The sequence below is a fragment of the Aulonocara sp. 'chitande type north' Nkhata Bay genome, linkage group LG17 (genome assembly GCF_057382095.1).
Source record: "Aulonocara sp. 'chitande type north' Nkhata Bay isolate Kocher_YH1m ecotype deep benthic linkage group LG17, A_spYH_male_GT1.1, whole genome shotgun sequence".
Lineage (NCBI taxonomy): Eukaryota > Metazoa > Chordata > Actinopteri > Cichliformes > Cichlidae > Aulonocara > Aulonocara sp. 'chitande type north' Nkhata Bay.
In genome coordinates this window covers 635,719-658,886 of record NC_141360.1, presented here as the reverse complement: position 1 = coordinate 658,886, position 23,168 = coordinate 635,719, and the positions used below count along the sequence as shown (strand labels likewise).

The window sequence follows — 23,168 nt, the reverse complement described above, 5'->3', positions numbered from 1 at the left end:
GTATATACTGTATATTCTGTGTATTTATTATCTCACTCTTACTGCCTGTTATGGCCTGTCCTTATCTTCAACGTCATGCTGCTCTGTTGTATCTTAATTGCCCCTCGAGGATAAATAAAGTCTTTCTTTTTTTTTTTTCTTTTTTTTTTTTTGGCCTGTCCCGTTTGGCTCTTTTGCCATCAGAATTATTGTCTAAAGGCAAAGAAAGATGCCCAACGGATTTACTTTACCAAACTGACCATCCCAGCCTTGCCGTAATGGTCCATTTGATTCACCTTTTATTGTTTATTTTATTTTCACTTAATGAATATGGGACAGACTTGACTGGGGGAAAGAAGGGGAGAAAGAAAGAGGGAAAGAGAAACAGCTGAGAAGAGGGACGGGGGAGAAGGGCAAAAGACAAAAACCAACAGAACGGGCAGAGAAAAAAAATGCATATATCAATCACCTGGGTCACCTGCTGAGAAAGAAAAAAGAAAGCAAGCAGAAGAGAACAAGAGTAATAGAATAAACAACATCACAATGATATATGTGAATATGACAGTAAATACTAAATATTAAACATTATTGTGCAGCACATAAGATCAACAGAACACAGTGTGCTTTGAGGTAGGAGCCAAAAAGGGTGTAGTTTGTGGGTGTGATCACCCGTGTGTACACCTGTGAGCATGGACGCGCTTGTTTTTTGTTTTTTAAAAGGTTCCTTCATGTAATAATCTGCTAGAGGGTGTGGGGGGGCCACAGCCCCGTCCTCCAGGGCATGAAGCAGGTATGGAGGAGATCAAAACTCCAGACATCCAGAGGCCCCCAGAACACAAGAGACCAAGGAAGACCAACAGAGGGGCAGCCGCGCCACTGTCCCAGAAAGAGCTGAGGAGAGTCCCAGATGAGGGCTCACTCAGCAGCCGCGGAGCAGAAGCCAGGGGGAGTTGCAGTGACGCGCCCGTGAGCTCCGCCGGCAGCCAGCTGCGCCTGAGTGACCGACCCCCAGGCCGAGAGGCCGGGGGCACCCCACCTCCGAAGTGGCCCGAGCGAGCCCCAGGCTCCAGGCCCCGATAAGCGGCCACCAGGAGAGAGCCGGTGTGTACCTGGACGCCCATCCCCGGACACAAAGAACCACCAACGCACCGATGTCTGAGGGGGTCCGCCACTGGCAGGGGAAGTGGTGGTAGGGGGAGATAGGCCTCCAAACCTTGGAGGGCCTGAGATGTCCCCAGAGAGGTGGCGCCTGACACCCAACCTGACATATAGACACAGACATACAGGCACACACAGACACTAACATCCATTCCCACCCTCATGCTCTCATATGCACTTACTCCACACTCAACCAACGTGGAGACAGACATAAAGAGACGCTGTACACACGATCACACTCCCCAAGCGTACTCTACAAACCGGGTCTAGGTGCCCCCGCCCCTGGAGGGGGGAACTGCACCCAGACCCAGGTGGTGTTTCCCTTTTCCCTGCGGTGGGGGGAGGCAGACCGCCCCGACTCCGCAGCAGCAGGGAGGCCCCACACTCCAGACCGCAGTCGGACGGCCAACTCCTCCTCCTAGCCCCCCCGCTCCAGCAGGTCGCAGAGAATGGGGGTGTGTGAAGACTCCAAACCTCCCTCCACCCGCTCATTGTAATGTTGATGCATGTGTGTTCTAAGGTGCATTTAAAACCCAGGAGGGCGTGGAGCTACCTGCCAGAGAGCAGCAGGTAAGCGCATGGTCCCTCCTGCTGGCCCTCAATGTCTACGTGTATTTAAAATTGAGAGGTTGAGAGGTGGGCAACGACGCCAGGGGTGGGGTGTACACCCTGATGGTACTTTGGACTCCGTGTATTGTGCCCACCCCCAAGATCCTATATGTATGTGTAATGAGAGTGTGAGTAATGTGAATGTCTAAGTTGTGGGATAAAATTGAGGCAGAGGCAGCCAGAAGGGGACAGAGGGGGGGGGGGGGGGGGGGGGTAGCCTCCTCTGCACCCTGGTGACATACCCCTACTCCAAGGCCCTGCATGTGTGGGTGGTTGTGGTGGAGCGGGAAGTCTTTCTGATTCTGACATGCCAAACAAACAAACAAATGAGTGGCCTTAAATAATCTTATGCATAAACATAAACTTGCCTCACACTTCATGACAAGAAACATGCATTATATCATGATGTGTTTATCTGCCCTTACACTGGTTTTTAAGTCGAGTGTGTTCAAAGACACGAGTATAGCTGAAATGTGTTTCACTGGTTGAAAACAACATAAAAATGTAAGGTAGAGACGACTGATCCTTTGTTGTTACAGGTCAGAAACCACAAGAATGTGAGACGTGCGCTTTATCAGAGGCTACTTTCAGTGATGTAACAGCTTAGTTGTGATTTGTGCAACATCTCTAAAGTTAGAAATATCCTGTCTCAGAGTGACGCTGAAAAACTAGTTCATGCATTTATTACTTCCAGGCTGGACGACTGTGATTCATTATTATCAGGAAGTCCTAAAAACTCCCTGAAGAGGCTTCAGTGTAAAGAGTTTCAGTAAGTTTAAGAGTACTTTATGAGGATTTGTATCATAAGATGCTGTCAAATGTTTTTACAGTATTTTACTGTACAAAGTAAAAGGTTGTGGGAAAATGTATCGTCTCTTTTGTCACTGTTGTAAAGAATTTTGCAGCAGTGATGGGACCCAGGAAAAACTGACCAATAGCAACAGAAACTTCTTTCAAACTGCTTTTTTCCAATCCTTTGGTGGAACGAGCCGTAAAAAGAAAACTCAGCAGAAGGTCAGCATGTTCTTATTATGTTCGACAAAACAAAATGATTTCCCAGATATGTTTCCTTCTAAGCTGATTCTTTTTCGTCATTGGAATGTCATCAGACTGGAGAAGTGCAGTCGGATAATAACAAAGAGAGGGAAGGTAGTCAGAACTGAGGGGATCGAGCTACCAGAAGGCAACATTGCAGACATAGAGGACAGTTACAAGTACCTGCAGAGGGTCAGGCAAGTCCTGAGAAGTCAGCTGAACGTTGAGAACAAGATCCAGGCTACGCCCTGCCCGTGATCAGGTACCCTGCTGGGATAATAAGCTGGCCAAAGGAGGAGATAGAAGCCACTGACATCAAGACAAGGAAGCTCCTGACCATACATGAAGGGTTTCACCCCAATTCCAGCACCTGTACGCTAAGCGGAAGGAAGCCATAACCATAACATAAACTGTATATAAGCCTGCATAGCATACAGAAACATCTGTGCTGAATATGACCAGGAAGTCCCGAGGTCTAAATGATGTCCCCAAGGGTGGTGGAGAATGACCGAGCTAAGATCCTGTGGGACTTCCAGATACAGACGGACAAAATGGTGGTGGCTAACCAACATAGTGGTGGTAGACAAACAGAAGAAGACGGCCGTAGTGATCGATGTAGCGAATGACAGCAACATCAGGATAAAAACAAGTCTACTACAAAAATAAAATACAACACCTCGGCCAAGTATTACTCTGTGACTATCATGGCTGTTAATATCGCTTCATTTCATGTCTGAATTAAGACAAGAGCCATTGTTCACGTTTGCTGCTCATCTGTCTTCCTGTAGGGGGCAGTAATGCACTACGGTGCATTCTTCAGCCTCCACCCAAACCAGGAAAAAGAAGAAGAAAACGTCCGCTTCCGGGAGGCTTGTTTTGCAGAGCAGCGGGCTGAGTTTTGGACTCATGCAAGTTACCGAGAGTTTTCTCGTTGGCCTGACTGTGTGAGGTTACTGTTTCGCGTCTCTCTTAGCACTTAGCAGCGTTAGTTGCCTGCTACGCTGCTCCTTCCTTCCGCGGCTTTACGGAAAGATGGTTTTGTCAACATCACAACAAGTCGCTCTGGCTTTCACGGGCGTGCTCTTCATGTTTGTCGTGCTGCCGCGGTTGTACGGCTTTGGCAGCGGGACCGCGGCGAAGGACGCCAAACTGGACGCTCGTCACAGCAGAAAAGGTAGCAATATACAACTGGTTCTTGGGCACTCTGAGGTTCACTTTGCTCTAGTTATCGCGAGATTTGGCTTGATTTCCACATTTGCTTTGAGGTTCACGTTGTACTAGTTATCGTGAGGGGAAAAAGCGAGTATATTAAAATTTCCAGAGAAACTTAGTTATTACACATTCTCTGTGTGTTTCTACCTTATTTATGTTTAAGTGCGATCAGATCCACCCTCGGTCGGTTCAGCTTACACACATTATTCCTAATGAAATGACAGATTGGTGGAGATCTGTACACACATGTGAGTTTGTGTATTTATGTCTGTGACATCCTTCATCCGTGACGCCGTGGAGGCCATTAATGAATTATGTCCTTCCATCCCAAAATACACGTGCCTTTATTAGCCGCACACCTGCGTATTCATGCAGTTATTCATCATCATTGATGTGTTTCTACAGGACTGCAGAACTTTAGTTAACGTTCACTTGAAACATCAGAATGGGGCAAAAAGTGTGTCCTGAGAAATCCAGCTGAAAAATGGCTGAAGCCCTCATTTGTAGGAGGAGGACAAAAGAGTTACAGGGTTTGCAGTCCTGTAACTGCTAATGATGTCAGTGCATTGTGTGGACGTGTCATGCTGGAGGGTCAGGTGAAGAAGGCCTGTCACCTAGACCCAGAGCCCACCAGTCAGTGGGTAAAAATGTGCATTCCTCCACCAGCTGGTGAATGTTTGGTGGCAGTGAGAAAGTGACATTGGTTGCAAAGAAGCATGTGGAGCGGTCTCAGAAACCCAGTTAGGATTGCTTTGATCGCTGGCAGGTTGGTGAAGGGGGAACATGGCGACTGCAAAGTTGGCTAGCAGCGGTGAGACCATTTACCTTCAGAGTAAAAGTTACACCTTTTAAAATGTGTTGGCCTCAGCTTTTACTTTGAAATCCAAGATTCCCCATTTCTGGTTTGTGCCGCTCTTTTTCTAATTTTACATCTGCTCGTTGGTCGTTAGCAAAAGTTTGCAGACAAGTTGGCATCTTCCATGTAAACTGTGGGCAACTGCAACAGTCTCCTAGCTACTAAAGCAAGGTCTTTGATGCAGGGCTGTCTTCGTAACTGATAACATTTGCTTACATACAAGTGATAGCGTGTAACATAAAGTGTCAACTCCCAGCTACCACACGGAGAGAGGCAGGGTACGGCCTGGACGGGTCGCCAGTCCGTCGCAGGGCTAACACACAGGCACATACAACCATTCCCACTCACATTCATTTAGAATTACCAGTTCACCCTCTATCAATTAAGGGTAATAAAGCCCGAACAACAAGACACCCTGGCAGGTCAAAGCCTCCAAAAAGGCAGCTACTTTATACACTAGAACTACCACAACAGCAGTAATGGCACATACATCGTCTTCTTGATGAAGCTCAGTTGTTCATTTTCATTGAATCCTTGTCATTACAGATTTTAAAGTTAAAATATGACAGAAGCCTAATAAACAAAGGGTATAACAAGTAACACAACAGTTAACAGATGCAAAACATATCATTGTTAAAGAAGACGACCATGATGAAGAGTTAAAAGTAGAGCTGGGCGATATAAGATTTTTTCATATCACGATATGTTTTTTTCATTTCAGGCGATAACGATATCTATCACGATATCAGCCAAATAACTATATTTGTAAGATTTAAATGTGCCGTTGCTCACAAGTAAAATGTGAAATAATCAGCAGCTTGTTTTTATTCAAATATTTATTTCCCATAATAAGTTCAACAGGGTAGATGTACTTAAGGAACATGAGACTTTTTCAGATAAATAAAGGCAAATATTGCAAACTACACAAAAGGCAGCCGCTAAAGCGTTTAAGTTTCAAAATAGAACAAACAAAACAGACTAAACTGTCAATTCCACTTAGAAACAAAATATTAATTCTAAAAATAAATCTTAGTTTGTTTTACAGAAGAACAGACAAAACTGACTAACTTTTGTCAATATCAAATAAACTGAGAACTAAAAGGAAATTCTCGATCTCTCCTTGTTGTATAGCTGAGCTTTTCAAACAGTTGTAACAGTTACTTCAGTCTGACAAAAGCCGAATGACGAATCAGTGCTTCCAGTCAGAGACTGAGCTGCACCGCTTTATTGTATTTCCAGACTTGCTTTCGGCACAATTACAGTGCGCGCTGCTCTGTTTTTGTCAGACTTGAAATAGCAGAAATACCTCCACACTGCGGAGCTTCTTTGGCCTTTCCGTTCGACAATCTCTCCGGCGTTGGAACCATCATCTGTTTTCTCTTCGGTAACCTTCGGTCACGCTCTCGGTTGATGTTTCTCTAGTCGGCACACTCATTTCCTCCATTACCCGGGCGCCACGGTGGCTGGCTGCTTCCCAAACAAATACACATGTGCGGCTTGGCACTTGTGCTGTATGTAACAAGTCACGTGACGCTGCGGCTGTGATTGGTTCGGCTCTGCGCTACTTAATTTGGATTGGCTGTTCTTCTTCCTTTTTTTTTTTTTTTTTAAGAGGACAAGAACGGCGAGGTCTATCGCAATAGTTTAACTTTTCTATCGAGAAAAAGTTATTTCGCAATACATATCGTTATCGTTCTATTGCCCAGCTCTAGTTAAAAGAGAATTTTGGATAGTGTGTGGTAGGGCTGTACGATATGACGAAAATCTCATCTCCCGATATAAGACATCTATCGTCCTGATAACGATGTAAATCACAAAAATGTAACATTTTCTGTAAATTCTGTGAATCTCGGGCAGCGCGACTTGCGTGAAGTCTTTCAAGCTGGGCGTCGTGTAGCTGGAGTCGAGTGTTTTAACCCAGCGGTCCCCAACCCCCGGGCCTCGGACTGGTACTGGTCCATGAGTCGTTTGGTACCGGGCCGCGAGAGTTGAGGCTCAGGTGTGAAATGTATGGGTTTCAGGGTTTTTATCGGTTTTGAGCGTTATTTTGCTATCGTTTTTATCGTTTACTCAGTTTTCCTGGGTCTTTTGTGTGTTATGAATAAATTTTGTTTTTTTCGGTACCAGTACTAGTTTTATTTTGTTGTATTTATCCGCGACACCTTAAAGGCCGGTCCATGAAAATATTGTCGGGCATAAACCGGTCCGTGGCATAAAAAAGGTTGGGGACCGCTGCTCTAACCGATGCATGAAACGATACATTTTTAGACATAAGTTGTAACGGCGCCGTTTTCTTTGTGAGTATTTATTACACGGCGTGCTGCGGGGAGAAGCCTGTTCTAACGTTTGAGTCTAAGGTTTATTTTTTAGCACCTGGCGTCTTTTTTACTTCTCATCCCTAAATAATCTGCTCTTTCACGTGATTCAGTTTATTTTGAAAAGTCTCAATAGGATCTTGAGCTTTATTGTGAAAGGTTTATGTGGAACATAAACAAGCGGACACACGATGGTTTTACCGTCGTTGTTGCTAACGACAACGCATAAAAACAGGCGCTTGTCCGTCTGTAGTGTGGTGATATTAAATATAAGAGAAAGAGAGAACTTTAAGAAATGAATATAACCACTACAGTGACATCAGAACCATGAAAAAATATAGCTGTAAACTAGAGCTGGGCGATATAACGATATGTATCGCGATATAACTTTTTCTCGATAGAAAAATTAAACTATCGCGATAGACCTCACCGCTCTTGTCCTCTTAAAAAAAAAAGAAAAAAAGAACAGCCAATCCAAATTACGTAGCGCAGAGCCGAACCAATCACAGCCGCAGCGTCACGTGACTTGTTCCGTACAGCACAAGTGCCAAGCCGCACATGTGTATTTGTTTGGGAAGCAGCCAGCCACCGTACCGCCCGGGTAATGGAGGAAATGAGTGTGCCGACTAGAAAAATCAACCGAGCGTGACCGAAGGTTACCGAGGAGAAAACAGATGATGGTTCCAATGCCGGAGAGATTGTTGAACGGAAGAGCCACAGAAGCTCCGTAGTGTGGAGGTATTTCTGCTATTTCAAGTAGGGCTGCTCGATTATGGCAAAAATGATAATCACGATTATTTTCACTGAAATTGAGATCTCGATTATTTGACGATATTTATTTAACCCTTTAAGACCTACCATAGAACCAAGTCCGCCAGAGCTTATATTATTTTTTTACATGTTGTAGTGCCATTTGTGGGAGCATTTCAAGTTGCTATGCAACTGTTATAGCCCATATTTTAATAATATGTCTGCATTAAGTCCATAGTAACGACATTAATTGCAAAAAAGTGCAATAAACTACAAAAAAATTGAAAATCGTTTTTGTTTTTTTTACATATATTTCTACTTGGAGAAATTTAAGAGGTTTATCCCTCAAAACTTTAAATACAAAAAAGTTGCAAAAAATAGTTTACAACAACAGGAAATTTATTTTGAGTGTCTTCATAGTTTTATTTTGGAGGAGATACACCAATTTTTATATACTGCAGGAAAAACGAAAAAACAATCCTATGATGCAAATTTTCAAAGAAAACAGCAGGTGCATCAAAATAAACTATTTCCAGCAGTGCAATATGAGTCCTAAGCATCCCAGAAACTATTCAGAAAAGTCAAACATGACCAGTATAGGCTTTTAAGGCCTACAAGTACAAAAAACTACATTTCTGCGAAAATGACGTCACTTCCGGTTTCGGGCAGGAAATGGCGTACATGCGATAGTTTGCGCTGACGTCTGTTTCACTGTGGGAAGTGTTACGAACAGCTGATCAGATCGGCAAAGCGTGTTTCTGGTTTTGTGTTTTGCGTGTTGCGTGTTTTGTTCCTGCAAGCGCTTTTTATGCAGTTTTTGCAAAGCTATATGTGGAAGGAAACCGTGACCGAGGACAAGCTGATGGCATCAGATGTAAGTACAACTCCTCTGGTTTCATATGCAAAAAAAAAAAAAAAATTATTGCGCTAGCTTACAAGGTTCAGGTTCTACAGGGATTTAAAAATAGTTACACAAAACAGAGCGTGCTGCTCTGACCGGCTTTAAAGGGTTAACAATGACTTTAAAAAATAATATAAAATAGTGTGCAACACCACTGAAGTTTTTTTTTACCTCTCTTTTCAACCAACAGCAGTCACTCTCCTCTCCAAATAACTTCTGCTTAGCTTTCCGAGCTTCCCTCGGGTCCTCTTAATCAGCGGTCTCCAACCTTTTTTGCGCCACGGACCGGTTTATGCCCGACAATATTTTCACGGACCGGCCTTTAAGGTGTCGCGGATAAATGAGGGAGGGGCTAATAATCGGCTCAGTCATTTCTAATGATCGTTGAAAGCCCAGATCGTAATCGTGATTAAAATTCGATTAATTGAGCAGCCCTAATTTCAAGTCTGACAAAAAACAGAGTAGCGTGCACTGTAAATTGTGCCGAAAGCAAGTCTGGAAATACAATAAACTGGTGCATGCGCTACGTCCACACGTCCACGGGTATTTTTGAAAACGCAGATTTTTCTATGCGTTTGCACCTTTCGTCCACACGTAAACGGCGTCTTTGGTCACTGAAAACGAAGATTTTTGAAAACTCAGTTTTTGCATTTACGTGTGGACTAGAAAAATGGAGAAAACGCAGCGTCAAAGGTGTGCGCATTTTTTGACGTCACACTGTGCGCCACGTTATTGTTTCAGTGAAATGAATTTCTACAATACTGTTAATTCTACTCTCTGCAGTGTTTAAATGCTTACATATACACATTAGGGCTGAACGATTATGGAAAATAATCTAATTGCGATTTTTTTTGCCCCAATATTGCGATTGCGATGCGATATGCGATTATTTTTTAAGGTCTTTGTCTTCTGTATTATTAAACAAAGACAAGCAATACATCATATAGTATGGCCAATACTATATTACATTAATTTTAAACTGTTCTTTCCTGGAAGACAGACCTCTGTTATGATGACATGAGGTGATGCATGAATTGATGACTCACATTTTTATTTAACTTCTTCAATCACAACAGTATATTTGAACATACACAATAGTTTATTTTTAGCTTACAAACATCTGAGCATAAAGTGCTGACAAGGAACCCTGGTGTAAACATTAAAATGAAAGTCAGTACAATGTGCAGATTGCAGAAATATACATAAACAAAATCAGTGGCTTTACCACACTCAGTTTTTCGACATCTGTGAACTACTAGACAGTCATTCAATTAAAAAATAATATTAAATAAATAAAACTAATAAATAAAAAATACACACATCTTACTGATCTCTGCAGTCAGTAACATTACACATAAAGTGCAAACATAATAGCAATTGTATAAACACACACACAAACACGCCTTTAAAATTTAAAGGCGTGAAATTGGACGGTCTAGTTCTGATTAGCGTCACCGCTGTCTCGGTGGAGTTTAATAAACTCGGCCGTCTGCTTCTTGCTATCTAAAATATAACCAGACACTGGTGTAAATTCTCGACTGTCTCATACTTCTGTTTAATAAGTTTTCTGTTTGACGTTTAGTCAGCTGTGTGAAAACCAAGGAGGAACCCACCCGGGGGATTAATAAAGTTTTATTTTATCTAATCTAATAACTTTAATCTCAGCCAAACCGATTTACTCACGAACAAACAAAACACTGAAAAAAGCCCAACAATAACATTTTTAGGTTGTCTAAGTGACTTATATATTACGTTTAACCCGAGCAGCGAAACTCCGCGGTGATCTGAAAATGATGTGCCGGGAGTTGTGCCGCTCTCGGCCGCATCAGTAACCCTCGAGCTCCCGGCTAGCTGTCGAGCTGGTGGGTAGCAGACGCCTCTGAAAACGTCGAAGCACTTTTGCAAATATGCGATATCTTGATAAACCGAGCAGATATTTGATGTTTACACAGCTACTTTCTCGCCTGAAAATATGTTAAAAGTTTATTTTGTGACCCAGAAAGATTAGTATGAGTAATTTTAAAACTTAGTAGCGGCCGCCATTGCTGGAAACTGGAGTTTGGCTGGGCCGCGCTATGAATTCTGGGATATGGTAGTAATTTGGACAGCCTTCGGCGCGTCGCTGTGACGTAATCGGTCTACAAATGCGGCCTCAGGAGGATGCAGCCCATGAATTTGGACATGTCCAGAGTATAATCGCAGCCTTTGCGGTTAGAAAATTGCACTTGATCATGTCGCGATATTATCGCAAATGCGATATATCGTTCAGCCCTAATACACACAGTTACTGTCCCTCCACACATACGACTCGGTTCTGCTTCTATGCCCCAGCTTTGTTTACTTTTTCCCACCGAGGCTTCTAGACTTCTGATTGGCCAACATTTCTGCACGGTTAGGAATCTAGCGCCACCTGCTGCTTTGGCATGTTCATAGCAGCGTTTTCCTTCATTTCTGCCTTTATGTGTGGACGGGATTATTTTTTAAAACGAAAACGGAAAATCTCCGTTTTCAAAAATACCCGTGTACGTGTGGACGTAGCCTCAGTCTCTGACTGGAAGCGCTGATTCGTCATTCGGCTTTTGTCAGACTAAAGTAACTGTTAAAACTGTTTGAAAAGCTCAGCTATACAACAAGGAGAGATTGAGAATTTCCTTTTAGTTCTCAGTTTATTTGATATTGACAAAAGTTAGTCAGTTTTGTCTGTTCTTCTGTAAAACAAACTAAGATTTATTTTTAGAATTAATATTTTGTTTCTAAGTGGAATTGACAATTTAGTCTGTTTCGTTTGTTCTATTTTGAAACTTAAACGCTTTAGCGGCTGCCTTTTGTGTAGTTTGCAATATTTGCCTTTATTTATCTGAAAAAGTCTCGTGTTCCTTAAGTACATCTACCCTGTTGAACTTATTATGGGAAATAAATATTTAAATAAAAACAAGCTGCTGATTATTTCACATTTTACTTGTGAGCAACGGCACATTTAAATCTTACAAATATAGTTATTTGGCTGATATCGTGATAGATATCGTTATCGCCTGAAATGAAAAAAACATATCGTGATATGAAAAAATCTTATATCGCCCAGCTCTACTGTAAACAGTTTATTTTACAACACCACGAAACAAACGATAGCGTAAAATGAAACGATAGATGTTTTTATATCATCATCCGATATATATCGTTATATCGAGCAGCTCTAGTGTGTGGGATTAAAGATAAAAACCAGAGCACTGCCTACATTTTAATACTGACTTCACAGCTAGCTACAAAAATGTAAGAAACACGTTTGAAATAATGATTGTAAGAGTAGAGTTCATCATCTCAGCCACGTCTGACCAGAACCTGCAGTCTCTCATCCAGCGCTCCGCCTCAGTCTGCAGCTTCACCTGCTCACAGCCCTCAAACCTTTGGCTGCTCTGCCCACTCTTTATTTGCCTGGATGGTGAGTTCTCCACACTCCTGTGCTCAGGGTCAGCAGGCAGGTTTGTGGCTGCTCTGCACAGCCACAAACCTGCCTGCTTCTCCACTGTGCTCAAACCCCCAGCCTTCATCTGTCTGTGGTGGTTAGCACTGTTGCCTCACAGCATGAAGGTCCTGAGATCAACTCCACCATCAGGCTGTCTGTGTGGACTGGGTGTGTGTGGTGTCGTAGGGTTCATTGGTTAACCCTTTAACCCTTGTGGACAAGTGGACATGTCCCAGTGGATGCTGGACTACCTCACAGAACGTCCACAGTATGTGAGGACACAGGGCTGTGTCTCTGACAGGCTGATCTGCAGTACGGGGGCCCCACACTGTGCTGGCACCGTTCCTCTTCACCCTCTACACCGCAGACGTCTCCATCAACTCCCCACGCTGCCACCTACAGAAGTTCTCTGACGACTCTGCCATAGTCGCCTCATCACAGGTGAGGACGACTCAGAGTACAGACACTGGACTCTGGGCTTTGTGGACTGGTGTCAGCAGAACCACCTGCTGATCAACGCCGGGAAAACCAAGGAGTTGGTGGTGGACTTCCGGAGACGCAGACCCACCACACTGACAGCGGTGAACATCCAGGGAGTGGACATTGAGATAGTGGACTCTTATAGGTACCTGGGTGTTCACCTGAATAATAAACTGGAGCCACAACACTGATGCTCTGTACAGGAAGGGTCAGAGCAGACTCTACCTGCTGAGGTCATTTGGAGTCCAGGGAGCGCTTTTAAAGACCTTCTATGACTCTGTGGTGGCATCTGTCATTTTTTAGTGTTGTATGTTGGAGCAGCGGTTTATCTGCAGCTGAGAGGAAGAGGCTGGATAAACTCATGAGGAAGGCCAGCTCTGTTCTGTAATGCACCCTGGACCCAGTGCAGGTGGTGGAGACAGAAGGACTCTGGCCAAAATAACATCTCTGATGGACAGAGTCTCCCACCCCATGCATGCAGATGTTGCTGCAGAGAGAGTGACAGACTGCTGCATCCTCGATGCACGAAGGAGCGTTTCTGCAGGTCCTTCCTCCCTGCAGCTGTCAGACTGCACAATCAGAACTGCTCCCAACAAACATAGATGTTCACATCTGTAACTGCACTATTTTATTTTATTAACCGATTCGCACTACAACCTGCTTTGCCTCTTATCTGTAGTTAATTTTATTTAATTTAATAACTGTACAGTACTCACTGTTTATAGTAACCATTGTCCTTGATGTAAATATGTAAAAATTGTGTATGTTTCTGTTCTGTGTCCTGTGTACTGTTTGTTTGTATTTGTCTTTATTGCTGCTGTTACATCCAAATTTCCCCTTGTGGGACAATTAAAGGATTATTCTATTCTATTCTATTCTATTCAAGTCCACCAGAGCTTTGCATTTTTACATTTTTACATGCTGTAGTGCCATTTTGGACTTTTCAAGTTGCTATACATCAATACAAGCAGTATATCCCAAATTGTAATGATGTGTAATTAGTCTACAGGAAATTGCAAAAACAATAAACTCCAAAAATAGTTTTTGTTTGTTTACACATATTTCTAGTTAGAGAAATTTCAGAGTTTGATCTCCCAGATCTGTAAATACAAAACAAGCTGCATAAAATAGTTTCAAAGCATAGAAAATTTATTCTGAGCATCTTCATAGTTTCATTTTTGAGATGCACTCATTTTGATAAACTGCAAGAAAAATGAAAATAAACATTATTGTGCACAATTTGCAACAAAACAGCATCAAAACTGTTTCCAACAGTGCAGTGTAAGTTCTCAGCCTCCCAGAAACTGTCAAAAACAGCAGGAAACCTTTGAAAGGCCCTGCAGGGCAAAGCTTCCCGTGTGAAATGACGTCCTCCCGGGTTTCATACAGCTTTGTGCAAACGGAGCAACCTGCTCTGAAAAGCCTTCCACATGCTAGAGGAAGAGGTGACGGATGTGGTGATGTAGCAGCACATTAGATGTGGCTTAAACGATGATGATGATGATTATATGTGTTGCCCCCATTAAGTGGCATTAGGACTGAGGTCAGTTCAAATCTGTGGCCAAATGGAGCGTCAAGATTCCCAGCACCGGTGTCTAGTTGCAGAGTACTGCCGCACACAGTGTTTGACACTGATCGTCTACACATCGTCGTCTACGTGTTCCTTATGTGTATGTTTGTGCACTTGTTGTGTACTGTGTAGAGAAAACATATGAGAGGGTGCCAAGAAAGGACCTGTGGAAGCAGAGTGTGAGGATGCTGCACGACGTGTGACGGGTCGGCTGGTGATGACATTAGGGCTGCTCAATTAATCGAATTTTAATCACGATTACGATCTGGGCTTTCAACGATCATTAAAAATGACGGAGCCGATTATTAGCCCCTCCCTCATTTATCCGCGACACCTTAAAGGCCGGTCCGTGAAAATATTGTCGGGCATAAACCGTCCGTGGCGCAAAAAAGGTTGGAGACCGCTGATTAAGAGGACCCGAGGGAAGCTCGGAAAGCTAAGCAGAAGTTATTTGGAGAGGAGAGTGACTGCCGTTGGTTGAAAAGAGAGGTAAAAAAACTTCAGTGGTGTTGCACACTATTTTATATTATTTTTTTTAAAGTCATTGTTAACCCTTTAAAGCCGGTCAGAGCAGCACGCTCCGTGTTGTGTAACTATTTTTAAATCCCTGTAGAACCTGAACCGTGTAAGCTAGCGCAATAATTTGTTTTGCATATGAAACCGGAGGAGTTGTACTTACATCTGATGTCATCAGCTTGTCCTCGGTCACGGTTTCCTTCCACATATAGCTTTGCAAAAACTGCATAAAAAGCTCTTGCAGGAACAAAAACATAATATTCCAGAAACACGCTTTGCCGATCTGATCAGCTGTTCGTAACACTTCCCACAGTGAAACAGATGTCAGCGCAAACCATCACATGTCCGCCATTTCCTGCCCGAAACCGGAAGTGACGTCATTTTCGCGGAAATTGTAGTTTTTTACTTGTAGGCCTTAAAAGCCTACACTGGTCATGTTTGACTTTTCTGAATAGTTGCTGGGATGCTTAGAACTCAAACTTCACTGCTGGAAATAGTTTATTTTGATGCACCTGCTGTTTTCTTTGCAAATTTGCATCATAGGATTGTTTTTTCGTTTTTCCTGCAGTATATAAAAATTGGTGTATCTCCAAAATAAAACTATGAAGACACTCAAAATAAATTTCCTGTTGTTGTAAACTATTTTTTGCAACTTTTTTGTATTTAAAGTTTTGAGGGATAAGTCTCTTAAATTTCTCCAAGTAGAAATATATGTAAAAAAAACAAAAGCAATTTTCAATTTTTTTTGTAGTTTATTGCACTTTTTTGCAATTAATGTAGTTACTATGGACTTAATGCAGACATATTATTAAAATATGGGCTATAACAGTTGCATAGCAAATTGAAATGCTCCCACAAATGGCACTACAACATGTAAAAAAATAATATAAGCTCTGGCGGACTTGGTTCTATAGTAGGTCGTAAGGGTTAAATAAATATCGTCAAATAATCGCGATCTCAATTTCAGTGAAAATAATCGTGATTATCATTTTTGACATAATCGAGCAGCCCTAGATGACATCATGACTCGGAGACCTTTTCTGTTTGCAGGAGGTCTTTAGCAAATATGATTATTGAAGCTTGAATCTTACACACACACACGCACACACAGTCTCATTGGACTCCTTCACACAGTAATCACACTTCTTATGGTGATCATGGGTGCCTGTTCCAATCCAGTCCATAAAATGTGATGCTGACATTTGTCTGTCATCGTCACCTGTCAGGAAACAGCCTGAAAGTAGCTGTTTAGAGATGAACTATCACACTAAGTAAACTATGAAAGGCTGTAAAAGCAGGGTGGTGCATGAACGGCCTTTAACAGCAGATGATTGCACTATAAAACTCCTACTGTCATACAGCACTACGTAAACATGTGACTTAAACCCCTACTGTAGCTTGTTGGTAACACCCCTGACCCTCACCTCACTATCTGCTTTAAGACAAACGATTTGGAACGGTGCTCATGTGCCATGAATGCGATTTCTTAGCGTGTTTCTGACGTCCGTCACGATGTTGTGTCAGCAGGCCCAGCGCGAGGGCAGCCCATCAATATGAACGGCGCCGGCCAGTCCCCGGAGAACTTGCAGCAGATGAAGAAACGGGTGGAGCAAGAGCTGAAGAGTGACAAATACAAATCGAGCAGCAATAAGGGCTACGTGTTCACGCTGATGCCGCTCTACGCCATTGGAGTGGGAGTGTTTGCAGCATACAAGTTTTTGAAGGTAACTACGTACACTGCAGCACCTCAGGTCTCGGATAGCATCTACAGTTTGAGCCGTCATGTTTGTTTTTGTTCCAGATCAGGTCTACAGACGACAAGGCCCAAAAGGACAAGTTTGCAAAAGGGGCCAAAAAATCCATGGAGGCAGGTGTGTGTCAGGATTTGTGTTTGCACGTTTTATTTGGTTTCAGTCGTGGTTTCCCCATCGTGTGTGTTTGCTTTCATGCAGAGAACCAGTTGAACGAGCTGGAACAAAGGCTTGCACAGACAGAGAGGATGCTCAATTCCATCCTCACCCAGCTGGACCCGCTGACCAACTGGTGAGTGACCTTCCCAGTCAGGTTTCTCCAGGTGTTCCCCACACAGCTCTCAAACATGACTCTAACCCGCCTGCAGGACGGCGTGGAGCTGATCACCTGACTTTAGTTTCATGTAATAAAACGGCCGTTATGACAAACACAGACCCTGTGAGAATCGTCTCTTCTCTTTTGTTCCTCCAGCGTGAAGTCGGTGGCCCAGGAACAGAAGAATGAGATCATGTCTCAGCTGCAGACCATTCGGTACCTGATGAAGAAGAGAGGAATGGACTGTCCACCCCTCCATGCCACCAGTGGGTTGTTTGTTTTTAACCGTGCAGCATAATTCAGTCACTTTGTGGTGATCAGAGTGAATTTGTCAGGTGTTGCAGACCTGACTCTAGACTGTGTGGTTGCTGTTTTCAGATTGTGTGCAAAATAGAAACACATCCCAGTTTCTATTGTTCTTACTGACGAATGAGGAGAACGCTCTCAGTGTTTGATTTACACTGTTACTGCACATCGTCGATGTTTGAAGGAGCGTGATATGTTTGATAGTTGAGAACAATGGTCCTCATTAACAAAGCCTGTTTTGTTCTTGCTGTCGTGTCATGTTAGTGAATTCGACCAGCCTGTGGAATCTGCATATTGTCTGCACGTGGCACGCCCACATGTCTCTGTATAAGCAGAGCTGACCCACCAGAGGAGAAAGAGTGAGTGGGGAAAGTGACCCAGACAGGCTTTGTAAAAGGGTCCACGCTGCAGCGAGGACATCTTTTAAAAGAGAGGCTGTGGCTGAAATACAGGATCACTCAAAGCTGATGTTACTGTAGTGATGGTGACATTTGTTCGTACGCATGGTGAGAGGCACTTCTAAGTTTGTTCACAAACTCAATAAATTCAGGTGCAAAAGTCTGAATAAATCACTGATTGCTTAAAGAAATGTTTCTACATCAGCGCCTGCACAGATCAGTCCATGAGAGGAAATCTTGATGCAGTGCACCGTAGTGTATCAGTGTAGTGTACACTGATACACTACACTGATACACTACACTGTACAGTGTAGTGTATCAGTGTCTAACTCTAGGTCTCCTGTGAAAGGAGAGGCGTGTGTGGCTGATGCGAGGCAGGTCAGGACCGGGATGCCGACTCGTTTCTCTCTGTTTTGCATTTATGGTCAGCGTTGGGTTTGCAGTAACTCAGCATTCAGCACTGTTCGATATCCATCCTGCGTGTGGCGTGAAGACTGTGGGCTGTGTTTTAAAATCAGGTGGTTGAAGCTGACAACCACAGTCACACCTGACAGCAGAGCAGAGTGGGCTGCAGGGTTGGTTGGTGTCGCTCTCTCCTCAGGTTTCTCTTCCTAAAACTGAAGGTGTGACCCAAATATTCCACCACTCCACCCGTGAGAATCAAAAAGCACGTCTGATTCAGTTTGGCCTGTGTGCCTTTTCTTGCACCATTTTTAGCCACATCCTGGAGATCTCGCTGTAAGCCCTTATAGTGTGCACTCTGCTGTTTGACCACAAACCTCACGCTTTACATGCATCATCTCTGTGGATGGCAGCTGGGTGTCCAATTTCAGCCAAGCAGTTTCCAGTTGAAGGCTCCACAGTCTCACGTGTTGGTGGAGCGTACTCTTCCTTTTTAATTGACATTTGTTCCTCTGGATCCTGTCCATTGCTTCTACTTCCACAAAATCAAAACTGAGTTTATGTGATCTTCAAACCCACTTTGGTACATCAGTCTGCGATCATCTTTCAACAGCGATGAATAGTTATGCTGTGCCAGAGGCAGGCGTGTCTCAGCTACAGAGTGGGGCCAGTCTCTCATTCACACATTTAGAAACAAACAAAGGTAACTCGTTTACTTCGTTAACGAACAGCAATCTGCCACGAGCAACCTGGGGAGCAAATGAGGGAGCGAGTAGAGTAAAAATGCACCTTTACTCTGAAATCAGTGTGTTTACACAAGTGTAGATACATGAAAGGAGGCTGAATAAAAGTCATTAATGTTATTCATATAGCACCTTCATAGATAAAAGATCACAAAGTGCTTCAGAGATGACACAGTATAAAACAAAAACAGACAAAAGTTAACGAAATGCAATTTTAAAAAGATGTTTTTAGTTGTTTTAAAACAAAGCAACTAAAAACCTGTGGCTGAGCTTTGGTAGAGACTCTGCTCACCACAGGATTCGTTATTAAAAACCATTTCTGCAGATAATCAGCTGACACGTGTGATGTGTCGAAGCAGAAATACTACGCTCAGTGTTGGCGTCAGAGCTGACGGAGAGGAGCAGCCGCACTAACCTGTCATTCCCTGCATCATCGCAGCATGGACATTTAGACTGTCGGAGCAACAAAACGCCATCACAGCAGATACTCTTTAAGGAATCTGATCTCGTCTCCTTTTCTTTCTTAGCCTGAAACTGAATTCTGTGCCGCGACGCTGTAACATTATTATTACTACAAATTAAAGAGTGAAACGGAGTGACAGCACTCGATTCACTTCTGGCTTATAAAATTGTTTGTCTTTGTCTTGTCAAATGCAAAGAGGACAGCTTGGTTTGAGAATGTTGTGCATATGAATTTAACCAGCAGCCACACAATCGAACGCACTAATACAGCCCTGCTATAGCTGCATTTTGACTGACACCACCTTTCACAGGAAGTTGCTCTGTGTGCACACTGCTGAGAAAAGGCACGGAGAGATGTAACACTGAAATCCACCGCTCGCTGTAAAAACAAGATATCTGCAGATTTTGGTCCTCCTGTCATCAAGTTCACTTCAGTTCTGCTGTGTTTCAATAATGTTAGTAATGAAAACATGTGGCTCTAAGCACGCGGAGTAGAGAGGGCAGAGATTTGAAACTCTAGGCGCTCCTCCTATCACACACATTAGGTGCAAAATAAGAAATACTGTTCAGTAAATTTGCTACAACTTTGCTGTAAATGTTTGGCAAACTTGAGTAAGTCCAGGTGTTGAACTGGTCACAAAGATATCTTTGAGTGGAACATGCAATGTCATGTGTAGTCCTGACTCATAAAGCTTATTGCTGGCTCTCCGTTACGTGCACAAGAAGAAATGTTGTTCTTTAATCAGCTTCTTTGTTCCAGGTGGCGAGCGTAATCTGGACGACCTGATTGAGTCCCTTGGGGCAAGTGATACTTCAGACAAGCAGCCGTCCAGCGAGAAAGCAGAGCCTACTGCAAGAGTTTCTGAAGAGCATTCAGACATTAAGCATGAAGCAGAAGGTGAAGAGACGAAGGAAGTGAGACCAGAGGAATATGATGGAGACGAAACAGTGGAAGAATGTGGCAGAGAGGAAGAAGAGGAGGAAGGAGGGTGGGAACACTCGGAGCTCATACCCTCTTTAGAAGCCTCAAGTGAGACGGAGGAGATTGGGGCGGAGCAGCTCGTGTCCGGCCTCAGGCGACGCAACAGGCCTGAATGAACCTGGACTGTGACATTATTACAAATATTTATTCTTTAAAAATGCTTCAGATGTTTCCCAAAAGCCTGTCTGCATATTCATCAAGACGTATGATAGAGTCTTTAGGAAAGGAAAGCCTGGTAACATGTTCCCGAAGATGGAGATGGCACTTTGGTCTGATCTTGTTTTCTCCTCAGCTCCACCATGAATTTAAAGAATCTTAGCAACAAAGACACTCAAGATTCAGCTTGTAGTCAGTTCGGCCTATAAAGTCAATGGTGCCAGTTTGCAGTTACACAAGGTAAAAGGTTCAACGAGGCTCAAAGATTCCCATTAAGGAGTTTCCATGTTCCTAAAATGTTTTTTTAAATTCATCCTGTTGCATCCTAACAGAGTCTGTCAGCGATGCTACGCAGTCTAACTTTGTCTGCGTCCTGTCGCCTGTACAGACTCAGCCACCGCACATTTGGCTTCTCTTCTTTGTGCTGTAGCGAAAATTAGAGACAACAGTTTGTTTAAGCTTTTTATACACTGATCGGATCTACTCCTGACATTCATTTTAATTTTGCTCTTACTTGAATATTTAAATGCAAACACGTTGTGTTTACCTACCAGTGGGGCAGCTTGTGCCGGCTGTTTGCTCAGCCTGCAGAGACAAAGCACCGTGTCTGCTTGTGCGCTTGTTGTTCTCACCATGAAGCAGGACGACCGGACTCTAGTGCAGGGCTGTGCTGCCACCCTCAGATTGCTTTCGGCCTAGTTGTGATTTGACAGCTGGGTTTAGCTGCGCTCGTGCGGAGTCTGATAGTTTCAGGATTTCTTCCCCATAAAGAACATGTTGATCTAAATCCCCTCTGTGCTAATGGAAATGACCAAGTGCTGCTGCTGGATCCTTTTGGAACTAAAAATATGTCCAACGTGTGGAAAGTTGTTTATACATGAAAACATTGCATGTGTGACTTCCTTGTGTGTACGCGGTGAATGCACGCCACAATGACCCTCACCTGGTATGATAGAAACATTTGACCTTATGTTTCATTTCTGTCAGCACGAGTCATCACTTTACCTCTTCTTGCTGTTATTTATTTAAATATTTATCTGATGACATTTTAACAGTCAGAGCTTACTGTGACGAGGCTCCTGTGCACCTCAGACTGCTTTTGGGTTCTCAGTAGTTTGAAGGCAGCTTCTCTTCTGTCTTTTTGCTGATATGAGCTAATGGCAAGTAGTACTTCCACAAATGAAGCTATGGTTATATTAAGCATGTGTGTGTGGTTTGCATCTAAATTTGCTCCATGTGGGACTAATGCCGATGTAGTAAAATGAATCGAATGACTTTAAAATAATAGAGGCTGCCCTGAGCGATGGTCTTTACTGTCTGTTGTCAGACCAAAGCACGACTTTGCCTTATATGTGAAGAAATAAAAAAACAAGACGTCACAGTTCTGACACCAACTACTCATCAACACGTTTTGGAAAGCACTAATGTCTGCCTTAACCTACTTACATGTTTCATATTGTTATGTTCCTATTATGCATATTAACATTTGTGTAATGAAGGTTGTGTGTTTTGTGTGTCTGCTGAGTCGTTAAACTTGGCTCGGCTTAGAATGAAATAAAAATAATTCAATGTCATTCTTTGGTTCTGCTTGTTTTCGGAGTTTCAGTGAATATGAAACGATGCTGGATCATTCGATATTTTCGCCTTCATGTCACTTATAAAGAAGTTTTCATCAATGGTGCGACACACACATATAAAACTGCCAAGACTCACAGCCTTGGCCAGCTGCTTGAAGAGATACGCCAGAGAGAGAGAAGGCAGGAGAATAAACCAGCTGTTCTCTACAGAACCATCCAAGGTGTACTCTCAGTGGCAGGGAACAATATGAGAACAGCAAGGCTCGAGACAGAGGCTGTGTCCCAATCCAGCGACCGCACGCTTCGGAGTACGCATTGAAAGACCTATTACGTCACAGCGACGCGACGACGGCTGTCCCAATCCGAAGTGTACTCCAAATGCGGTCTGTCACTGTCGCTACCCGATCCGTAACGGAAACTGTTAGGTTTTGTATTGTTGATTGTCATTTATGCTTAGAAATATCTACTTATATATGCTTAGAGTTTTATAATTAGTTGTAGATTGGTAGAGGTTTGATCCTTGATAGTCTGCAAACTTTGTGTGCATTAGAGAGCACTCTGGGAGTATAAGAGAGGTCCTATCTTCTCTTGTTATATGGTATAGCAAACACACGTATATCTCTTTGAGTATGAGAGCCTTTTGTTCAGATGGACCCGCTAGACTCCTGGCACCAGCTTTGGGGAGTCTTCACAGGGTCACATCTTGACCTCACACAAATCACACACACACACACAAAGGCAAGGTACTCTTTGTGTGTATGTAGACGTCATATGTTAATGAACTTATGCATATTCATGTAACCTCAATAAAAGAGCAGTGTTACGGGAGAACGGACGAGAGCAACTGGGGTCAAGCGAAGGAACGGCGTTTGTCCGGTTCTCTCCCGTGCACGAGAAACATGAAGAACTTTGCCTACTTCGTGTCTTGCTTGCCGTGTAATTATATTGTCTTCAACGTTCCAGCGGATAGGTTCAAGCTACAAACCTATCAGAAACCCGATTCGTACCCCGCATGTCCAAAAGGCAGAGGTGTGGACTCGAGTCACATGACTTGGACTCGAGTCATTAATTTTATGACTTTAGACTTGACTTGAAAAAATGTTCTAAGACTTGTGACTTGACTTGGACTTTTACACCAATGACTTGGGACTTGAATTGGACTTGAACCGGTTTACTTGAAAAGACTTGATATTTCACCCCAAATATAAAATTTAACATGCATATTATATAG

The 23,168-nt window shown here is 43.2% G+C and overlaps 1 protein-coding gene across 2 annotated transcripts; it reads left to right on the top strand.

Moving 5' to 3' along the window:
* Positions 1-3,613: 3,613 nt before the first annotated feature.
* LOC147309373 (uncharacterized) lies at positions 3,614-21,934 on the top strand. 2 transcript variants are annotated; one of them, XM_086268941.1, is made up of 6 exons: positions 3,614-3,955; positions 16,372-16,568; positions 16,646-16,715; positions 16,797-16,887; positions 17,068-17,177; positions 19,983-21,934. In XM_086268941.1, exons 1-6 carry the CDS (start codon positions 3,814-3,816, stop codon positions 20,318-20,320), a joined length of 948 nt encoding a protein of 315 aa, XP_086125067.1. In that variant the 5' UTR covers positions 3,614-3,813; the 3' UTR covers positions 20,321-21,934. The 2 variants fall into 2 exon arrangements, with proteins under 2 accessions (XP_086125067.1, XP_086125066.1); XM_086268940.1 differs by having other exon boundaries at positions 16,369-16,568.
* The last annotated feature ends 1,234 nt before the right edge of the window (positions 21,935-23,168 follow it).

Excerpts from the sequence above, each read along its gene's own strand:
- LOC147309373 (XM_086268940.1), top strand. The coding sequence starts at position 3,814 with ATGGTTTTGTCAACATCACAACAAGTCGCTCTGGCTTTCACGGGCGTG. Across the intron at positions 3,956-16,368 it reads CGCTCGTCACAGCAGAAAAG|CAGGCCCAGCGCGAGGGCAG; the intron begins GTAGCAATATAC and ends ATGTTGTGTCAG. Across the intron at positions 16,716-16,796 it reads CAAAAAATCCATGGAGGCAG|AGAACCAGTTGAACGAGCTG; the intron begins GTGTGTGTCAGG and ends GCTTTCATGCAG.